The sequence below is a fragment of the Panicum hallii genome, chromosome 3 (assembly GCF_002211085.1).
Source record: "Panicum hallii strain FIL2 chromosome 3, PHallii_v3.1, whole genome shotgun sequence".
NCBI lineage: Eukaryota > Viridiplantae > Streptophyta > Magnoliopsida > Poales > Poaceae > Panicum > Panicum hallii.
This window is the reverse complement of record NC_038044.1, coordinates 2,197,978-2,207,691: the sequence shown is the minus strand read 5'-3', so window position 1 is coordinate 2,207,691 and position 9,714 is coordinate 2,197,978. Positions and strand designations below refer to the sequence as shown.

At 45.0% G+C, this 9,714-nt stretch overlaps 1 protein-coding gene across 4 annotated transcripts; it reads right to left on the bottom strand.

Moving 5' to 3' along the window:
• Nucleotides 1-2,083: 2,083 nt before the first annotated feature.
• LOC112884033 (ubiquitin-like-specific protease 1C) lies at nt 2,084-8,544 on the bottom strand. 4 transcript variants are annotated; one of them, XM_025949332.1, is made up of 14 exons: nt 8,138-8,542; nt 7,872-7,926; nt 7,569-7,645; nt 7,299-7,489; nt 6,936-6,981; nt 6,285-6,361; nt 6,168-6,197; nt 5,992-6,087; nt 5,532-5,634; nt 4,158-4,240; nt 3,402-3,524; nt 3,151-3,262; nt 2,909-2,991; nt 2,084-2,759 (listed from the first exon to the last, which is right to left on the bottom strand). In XM_025949332.1, the coding sequence occupies exons 1-14, from the start codon at nt 8,339-8,341 to the stop codon at nt 2,258-2,260; spliced, it is 1,782 nt and encodes a 593-aa protein (XP_025805117.1). In that variant the 5' UTR covers nt 8,342-8,542; the 3' UTR covers nt 2,084-2,257. The 4 variants fall into 4 exon arrangements, with proteins under 4 accessions (XP_025805117.1, XP_025805116.1, XP_025805118.1 ...); XM_025949331.1 differs by having other exon boundaries at nt 2,084-2,770; nt 2,884-2,991; nt 8,138-8,539; XM_025949333.1 differs by having other exon boundaries at nt 2,593-2,770; nt 8,138-8,544.
• Between the last annotated feature and the right edge of the window lie 1,170 nt (nt 8,545-9,714).

Genomic DNA, 9,714 nt, shown 5'->3' with positions numbered 1-9,714 from the left:
TTACAGCCTTCTGTTGCTCGTACCTGTTTTTAAGGGATAACCATAATACATTTGGCTCTTCTTCCATCACGTATTCTGCCTTTAGATCAGGATGGAGGTGATGCCTTAGAATGTATAATGCGTTGTACTTATAGGCATCATGTAGTGGCTCAGTCCTCTCCTCAGGAGGTAGCAATGCACTCAGAATGTTCTTTGAGGCAAGGCTGATCTTGATATCCAGCACCCAAGTAGGATAGTTATGTCCATCAAGAGCGAGTTCTTCAAACTCTCGGGCCATTGATCCTACACAAGGAACCAGAGATTTTCTGTTTAGGAAATCATCATGGGTGTGTTGTAATATGTGTAGTGGCGCAACATATTGTATGCTTGCTTATATTGAGTTGTAAGAAAGAACCCAATTGAGATGAATAATATGCCATCTTGCATGAAATAATGATAATTTAAGATCTCAATTGCAAATAGTGCAAGAGGTCAAAAATCATCATGGCAATGTTAATGATGCAGATTATATAATATTCAGAAAAATTAAGAACACATGGTAACTTAATTTTATGAATAATGTGGCATCAATTGTGTATGGACGAAGTAAATTTATATTCTTGCTCTTATTAAATCACTTGGATTTAATTAAGATGAATTAAATTTTTGAATATGCATTGGAAGGAATGCAAATAAAACATATGTCAATATATGGAATATTGAAGAAAATATTCATTGACATATTTTCCAAGTTATAAAACCTTGGAAAATTCCTAACACAAGATGCTACTTGAAAAGTCATAAGCTGAGGATTAAAACAAACATTTAAATCCCTAAACATCATCAACTCTAATTTCTGGAAATTAGAAAAATTAAATAACAGTTGAAGCTAAGTCCTTCTAGGCAGCCAGACGCGAAAAACAGCCCAGCAATGAGCGCCAGCGGCGGGTGGGCCCATCAGCGCGCGGCGGCCCAACGCGCACGGCGGCCTGGCGCGCACGGTGGCTCAGCGCGCATGCGCACGCGGCCCATCCGGCAAAGGCCCGCCGGCGGACGGCAGCCCACAGAAGTGCGCCGTATAAGAGGGAGCGGTTAGGGTTAGAAACCCTAACCGGTCACTCCGGCGGCCACCATCCGCCGATCCGCCGCCGCCGCAATAGTCAACCACCTGCCGCCGCACCAGCCGGAACCCGACGTCCCGAAGATCACCAGCGGCAGGCAACCTCTCCCTCCCCCTCCGCCGATCAGAGGCTGGGCGGGCCTCAAAGACGGCGACGAGGGGGCGAGCGTGAGCGCACGCGACCGGCATCCCCCTCGGGTGGGTGTGCCGTCGTGGCCCACGAGCCCAGCTGGCGAGGGCGGGGGGAGAGATGGTGCGCCAAGCGGCGGACCATGCAGTTGCCGCTGGGGCTGAGCAAGGGCGGCGGGGAGGATGTACCCGAGGGCTCGGCTTCGTCAGAGGGTCGCGTCGGGGGTGGCTGCGGGTCGTCGTCGCCGGCAGTGGGGTCGCCCGATCCGGCTGCAGGTGGCGGCGGTTCTGGAGGAGCGGCCGCCATCCGGGCTGGGCACGGCCCCCACCCATGGAGTGGGCAGTAGCGGAGTGGGCGGAGCGGTTGCGGCGTCTCTGAAGCCCGCAACCACTCGGCCACCTGCTCAGGCGACGGTGAAGGCGGGCGAGCCCACCCGTCCCCACGGGTCAGCGGGGGCCGGTGCGGTGGCGCCGGCGCAGGTGGTGGAGGACCGATATCCGCCACTGCCAGTGGAGGAGACGCCGGTGGTGCGGCGCTAGGTCCCGCACCCGGGTCACCGCCAGTCCGTCGGATGTGTGTCGGGTCAAGGGTGATCCGAACATCACTTCGTCGGAGCCTATGGGCAAGGCGACGACGGCGAGCATGCAGTAGGCGACGACCGGGGTTTGCAACACCACGCCGGCGATGATGGCCGTCGGTCATGAAGCGAAGGTCATGAAGCGAAGGACGAAGGTGAGAAGGGCAACGGTAAGATCCCTGTAAATCATGGCTTACTGATGGATGTTCTTCTCTGTTTCCGTTGTCTCTGTGGAGAAAGTGCTGATAACGTGTTTAGAACTAAATTACGACAGTAATTAATGGGGCAAAGTCACACAATCTTTATTCATTGCTCTGTATTTATACATGCATGGAAGCGGAGGAGAAATGGAGGAGACGTCCGTTAAGAGGAGATCGTGGCCATTCAACAGGCAACCGTCGTGATCAACGTCTGGCAGTTTTCTTCCATTCTTTTCCTAATGATCAACTGATCATATTATGTAACAATGTTCACCAGACGATGGGGGGTGGCCAGCGGACGACGGTTGATCGGTGGACAGGGCTTGGATGGCCCTGGCATTAGCCTCGGCGGTGGCCTGGAGGGCTTGGACAGCCTTGGTGAGGTCCTCGACGGTAGCCTTGAGGTCATCCCCGATGGCCGGAGTGGCGCAGGAAGTAGCGGAGCCTGGTGAAGAGGGCCCGGCGGCAACAGAAGACGAAGGGGGTCGAGTAGGCGAGGATCGCCGGGATCGTGATACCAAGTTGTCAAGGGCGTTGAACCCCTGACTGGCCGGACCTCGGCTACGCAACTCGTAGCTTCCTCTGCTCGTGCTCCTGCTGCGCGCATCGCGCGTTCTTCTGCGCGCCGCACATCCCGCGCTCTTCGACGTCTGTTGTATGTACTGCAGTACATGACAGGCACTTTCAAATGCTTCCTGCAGTAGCTCTCTTATTCTCAGCCTTAGCCCAGAAGCATCTTCAGGTTTGAACCAACTGCAATTAAACTGTGTCACAAACACAAGTTCAGTATTGAACTATCTCAAACAGTCTTACAGAGCTCAAGAGAAACAGCATCGCAAGAACTGAATAAGTATAGAAAAGAGTAGGAAGCATTAACCATGTCAAGGTTATCTATCGTGAACCTTTCTGGTGCCTCTCTTATAAACTGTTCAATGTAATAAAGCATGAAGATGCCACAGTCGTACGCATTATTCTGTTGTGGAACCTGCAGTTGTAAATCATGTTAGATTGATTGGTGAGTGAATTGTACAAAGTAACCGCAATCTGGACAATTATCTAAAACAAACATCTGGAAACCAATATACCAAGAACAACTGGAAGCACCTTATAGTGTTACTTTGCAATATTTGTTCAAATTATGTACCTGAACTTTTTCCTTGTGTATATTACTTGGAAGATCCTCACATATTATCTCCGAAACTGATGTCTCAGGAGAAGTATTCTTCTTTAAGTGCTGCCATTCTTCTTCAAGGTATCTGCAATACAGAAGCAAGATGGTCAGCCACTTGCACCAAAATGCAGGAGCAAGCAAGATTGCCACATTCTAGAATTTCTTGTTTCTGAATAGCAAGAGTAAAAACAGCTAGATGACTATAGCTGAGATTGGTTACTTGCCTCCCAACTGTGTTCAAGATCTTAGTACTGTGATGCATCCCGAGGGAGTCCAGATGAAGTATGATTGGTCCTGAAACACTCTCTTTTGCAGGCATGCAAATGATTACCAAGCTCCAGTGTACCCTGAATATACATGCAAAGAACTTTTAATATACTATATATACAAACTACAGCATGAAAGACATGATTATAGATTACAAATGCATTCACCATATGCTAAAAAGGATAATACATCAAGAAGTAGAATATTAGGTACCTTTTCTCGAGCGAAGCAGGGTAGGGGTGTGTCATTTCGTAAAGAAGAAAGAGTACCAAATGTACAACACACATTTCGTTAAGAAGAATGAGTACCAAATGTACAACACACACGACACACGCACAACACACCCTAGGAAACCGAGAGCAGGAAAGCCATGCTAAAAAAATGAATAACAACCCCACAAGCGAGAAGCCGAGAACACAAGGCCCCAGGCTCCGGCTGCACACCATAGAACTCCCTCCTCTACTATCCACATGACCAAAGATGCATTCAGACTAGCATTGTTGAAGACACAATCGTTGCAATGCTTCCAAAGAATATTAGGAATCTCAGGAGCCACATTCCAAATCTAATAGAATTTGAATCAATGCATGACCCTAAGCAGATCCAGATGAACCATGAAACTTGCTAAAAAACTAATCATTATACTGCATGGATCTAAATAATAGTAATTTGGCTTCATAACGTAAATCTGTCTTATTTCAGCAACAACTTACGCCCCATGGATCGGCAAGATGACGTATGCTCTATGAAATATATTGACACCTTTCCACCATCTTCTCAACTTTGACAAGTCACCCTAGAAAAAAAAAATCCAAGGAAGCATAAATTTTCTAATCTAAGATATCATCTGAAGATAATAAAAAACATGATGAACAAACAAGTAGCACAGAAGATAATGCCAAGAAAAAATAAATGATTGAAGAAAAAAACTAGGACGGATGTTTTATTCAGAATTGAATTTTGTCATTAGAAAAAAAGGAGGATCGAATTTTGTAAAGGACCGATGGGCGAACGTTCGAAATGAAATGGGTATTGAAATGCAGTTGAAACAAAACTCAAATATGTTTGCAACGGGCCAACCCTTAAGCAGTCAGGATCGCAGGGGAACAAGACATAAATGGTAGCTCCTCAGTCCTCACCAAAGGAAAAAAATATTTGGTTCATTGTAATTCCTCACTCAAGCCAAAAATCTCACGGTGCAACTGGTCAGCTGAACATGCCAGAGAAGCGGTTCACTGAACCAGCCCGGGTTCGAGTCACGGCACAAGCTTCTTAAGATGAAAATCAGGGGGACGTCTCTCCCCCTGGTCGAGTTTTTTTTTAATTCCTCGCTCAAGAAAAGCGGGCCTGGCGCAGCAGTAGAGTCTCTCTACTTGCAGCTTGGAGGTCCTGGGTTCGAACCAGCTTCCTTACAGAATAAGCAAGGGTAATGCTGTCTAGAAATTTCCTTCCCTATGGGAGCTTTTGAAAAACGGGTATGCCCTTTTCTTTAATTGTAATTCTACCCAAGAAAAAAGGGTCTATCTCATGTCTTGCAAGGCACTGATCCTGTCTCCTTTCAAGAATGGTGCCGTGTTGCGGCACAATCAATGGATGAACCCTAGCGGAAAGGTTTTAACTTGCTGATCATTTTGGTTGTCCGGCTTCTCTGCAAGCACTGCAACGTGTGTGTTTGAGAATCGGAATCCGAGTACCTTGGCTGTGGTCCGCGATGTTTTTGAAGAACATTCGCTCTGTTGTTCGGCAGGTGCTTCTGCCATGAGTTCCCTTATCCTATAAATATGTTCGTTTGGGTGGCTCTTCCTCTCGGACATGGCTATGTACATGTAACAATTTGAGATGGGGTGTGTTTGTGTGTTCAATTTTTTCTTCTTTGCTGTCTTTTGTGCTAGTGCTTTATTCCTTCTTAATAAAACAACGGACAGTCTCCTGCCAATCCGAGGAAAAAATGAAGAGCAAAAACTTCTATTACAAGACACTCATCTACTACGTACCCAGAAGAGTATAATTATCCCATATTTGCACGAAGACATAATTGCAAGTCATTTAGTAAAAGAAGTATGACGGCATGACACAAAAGATCGTACCAGCTGATACAATGCTTCTTCAAGCTTTCCATAAAAATACGTGTTAAATATGTAGAATTTGTCTCTGCAATCTTCACGGTTCAATCTGGTCCTTTTGATGTTCCTGCACAGCAACATCATCAAAACAAGACAACGTGCAGCATAATCAGAACTCAGAAGCCCTTTATCCAGTTTTAATACCTCTGCAAATAGCATATTTCAGAGTTCACATAATACTACTTTTAACCAATTCTTCAGTTAATATCCCACCATAAATAGTTTGATGGTATTCAAGACATTACAATATGAAGCAGCACTATAAGAGCAAATATTAACACCTAAATATTACCTAAGCAAACCTTGCATTGATTACATCCTGTTTGTTTGAAAAATAAGCGATGCACTCAAGAAGATAAAAAAATGTAATATTCATAGAGTAGGATAATACAAAGTTGCAGCTCAAAAATAGAGATATTCTTACTGGATGTAGTAGTTTATCACCGGTGACGACAAAAATGCTCCAGGGTCAAGACAGCTAATATCTGAGCTGGTGAGCTCCACGGCTTCTGGATCATCTCTGTTCACATAATAAAGTCAAAAGAAGGTAAAAGGAAACACAACCATTTACATTCTTCAGAAAGAATGCAAAATATTCACCTTGATGGGTAGTAGATCTTTGGTTCATTCCTGAAAATACAATTGGATCATTTGAAACATAAACCAAAAGCTCAGCTAAAAGTGCTGCGATGAATATAAAACTAGAGATAACATTACCGTATGTCAGAAATCTCATAGTTTACTTCTCCCTCAGTTTGCATATCTTCATCATCCAATAGAACCACATCTTGAACCTTATAGGAAATTCATTGATAAATGTAAGGTCAAAATGGAAAAGTGGGTATCAAAGTACTATGAGAAAGTATGGCATAGTGTCCTACAAATGGCCTGGCTCCTGCCAATGTGACAAATGGTAACCAAACTTATGGACAAAGAATACCATGGCAAAACTATTAACGGAAAGTATAGCAGTGTCTATTAAAGGGAGTAATAACCATCCAAATCTTCCTGAAGACTGCGAAATACAAAACTTAGTAACCTCATGTCAAACAAAGAGAGTTTATTTTCTAGTGGGCAATCGTTCATGCAATCAAAGCCATCAATAGTGCAAAGAAACATACTTAACGGTAAACAGCAACATTCACTATGTTCTCTACTATTCTTGTGACCATTGAAATCAAACACGATATGTTCATTACGCATTGCATGCAATAGGATTAATTGGAACGCGGCAAATATAGTTTGCACATTTAGCAGTTAATCCAAAATGAAGATCGTGTAATTTTTAACATTCAAGTAACAGGAAAGCACGGATGATTAATTAACAATGTACTCTTCTTGGTATAGATTAAACATCAGCATACCAACCTTTCGAGAATAAACGGAGGATGAATCCTGAAGCTGTTCCTTCCTCCTGCATAGAAGAATTGAAAATGAACTGTTGATTGGTAACACGCTATAAAAGTAATAATGGTACAGCTACATGCCAATATATATGACCATATGTGCATAATATGCGAATGCTTTGTGCAATATAACTGAGGCAGAGAATATCTTCAAAAGTATACAAATTTCGATATAATGGCATATTCCCATAATAACAAATATCCAAATGGTTGTACAAAATGGACAGATAAAATTATTGGAACTTAGTACCAAAAGTAACCTATCTCGAGATAGAAAGGTAACATAAATAACAGGTCTATAAACACAAGGAAAATGGATGCCTACCTCTTGGAAAATCTACTGAAACTGAAACTTTCACTCTGCTGACATTTTCCATGATCCGACTCCTCTGGATCAATGGAATGAGCCCTCTGCTGGTTCCCAGATTTTGAAAATGGTTGGCTTGAGTACATCTTATCCACTGGTATAGTCCTTGGTCCAACATGCCCATGGCGTTTGCGTTTAATAATAGGTAGCTGCACTCACAACTCCTTCATTAGTCCAAATCTCCAAGAGATGCCTATGGATCAGCAAGGCCAAAAAAAAGTATCATACCACGCCATAATTCTTTTTTCCACTAGAACAGGGAGAGTATTTGCGGCCCGCATCTTCCCCCTCCTCATCCTCCTGACCTACAACAAAACGACACAAATCCATTACAGTTTGAATCAATGAACAACTGTGACAGACTCAACGAACATTTCATCACGATCGATACTCCACATACGAATAAGCCAGCATTTCCCGTGGTAAATTCCATAACTCATAACATGATCGAATAGTTACCCAATCCAACTCTTGCCAGTGGTAGATGTGCAAGTTTAAAAACGGCAATGACAGCAAGTGAGGAGATCTTACTGAAGTTGAATACATTGGCAGCATCGGAGCGAGCATCCGGTCCCCGAGCAGCAGCCTGCAAACCAAGCGAGCAACGTTTCTCTGAGTAACAGGCACAATGCAGCTCAAAAAGGGGGGACGAAACCTACGCGCACACCTGAGGAACAGAATGCGCACTAAAAAACCCCCACAGAAACCACCGCAAAGCTAATCGACTCGTAATCAAACACTCCAGCTCGATTCAACCACACACTGAAACACGTGAGCGGGCGGGCGCACGCACGCACCTTCGCGGCCGCGCGCGTCACCCGGCGGTTCGCCCCGTCGTCCGCAACCGCGGCGGGGCCACGCTCGCCGCGCCGCTGCTCGAGCTCGCCGCGCAGGCCCCCAAACCTCCTGGTGGGGTAGGAGGTCCCGCGCCGCTTCTCGTCGTCCGACGACGCCCGGGGGGCCTTCCAGTCGATATCGATCCGGGGGCGCACGAGCGCCATCGCCGCCGCCGCCGATCGGCCTGCGATCGGGGGAGGGGAGAGATGGGGGGAGATGGAATTGGGGGGGTTTTGCCTTTTGGGGGTTTGTGCGAGGGAAACCGTAGCCGGGTGAAAAAAAATGGAGGTTGCCGCCGCTAATCATCAGCAGCTTACGCTGGAAGGAAGATTCGGCTGCGGCGGGCGGCGGGCGGCGGGCGGCGGGGTTGTGTCAAGTTGTGTTAGTGCTGGGCCGTGTGGGCCGGTGATCACTCATGCACATAGCACTGTGTCAGTTAGGCCAAGGGCCACTTAGTACGCCGAACAGCATGGCCTGGGGAATTTTTTTAAAAAAAGGTTAAAAAGAAATTAAAATTTGAAAAAGGGGTGCCGGTTTGAAATATTTCGAAAAATGGGGGCCTCCCGCCCAATGAAAGGGCGGGATGAGCCATGCCGCCCACCCAACGGGCGGGGGGTCGGCGGGGTGGAGGAAACCCTCTTCGCAGGGGCCTCTTCGCGAAAATAGGCAACATCCCGCCGTTCCAACGGGCGGGGGGTCTTCCGAGGGACCTCCCGCCCGCCCAACGGGCGGGATGTTCTTGGCCTCCAGCCGTTCCAACGGGCGGGACGTTCTGGCGAGGGGCATCCCGCCCCCCCAACGGGCGGGAGGTCGCCGGGAGGGGCAACCCGCCCTTCCAACGGGCGGGATGTCTCCCCACCACCTATTTAAGCCCCCCCCCCCCCTAATTCTCATAAAATTCATCAAAAATCAACAAAAAAGAAAAGGAGGAGAGGAGAGGAGAGGAAGCGGCGAAGCCCTGTCCACACGTCGGTTTGGAGGTATTATAATCGTATAATTATTAATTATTTTTTACGAATATTTGTTAGGGTAGTTATACGTAGAATTCAGTATTTTCAATAGTTTTTAGAAATATTTGTTAGGATAGTTCTATTTTAAATAGTTTTAAGTATTTTAATAGTTTTTAGATATATTTCTTAGGGTAGTTATATTTCGAATAGGTTTCAGTATTTTGAATAGTTTTTAGAAATATTTCTTAGGGTAGTTCTGTTATAAATAGTTTTTAGTATTTTCAATTGTTTTTAGATATATTTCTTAGGGTAGTTATATTTTGAATAGTTTTTATAATTGCAGTAGTTTTTAGATATATTTCTTAGGGTAGTTATATTTCGAATAGGTTTCAGTATTTTGAATAGTTTTTAGAAATATTTCTTATGGTAGTTCTGTTATAAATAGTTTTTAGTATTTTCAATTGTTTTTAGATACATTTCTTAGGGTAGTTATATTTTGAATAGTTTTTATAATTGCAGTAGTTTTTAGATATATTATTTAGGGTAGTTATATTTCGAATAGGTTTCAGTATTTTGAATAGCTTTTA

Excerpts from the sequence above, each read along its gene's own strand:
- LOC112884033 (XM_025949331.1), bottom strand. The coding sequence starts at position 8,341 with ATGGCGCTCGTGCGCCCCCGGATCGATATCGACTGGAAGGCCCCCCGG. Across the intron at positions 7,490-7,568 it reads GAAAAAAGAATTATGGCGTG|CTACCTATTATTAAACGCAA; the intron begins GTATGATACTTT and ends TTGTGAGTGCAG. Across the intron at positions 2,771-2,883 it reads CGATAGATAACCTTGACATG|TTTAATTGCAGTTGGTTCAA; the intron begins GTTAATGCTTCC and ends TTTGTGACACAG.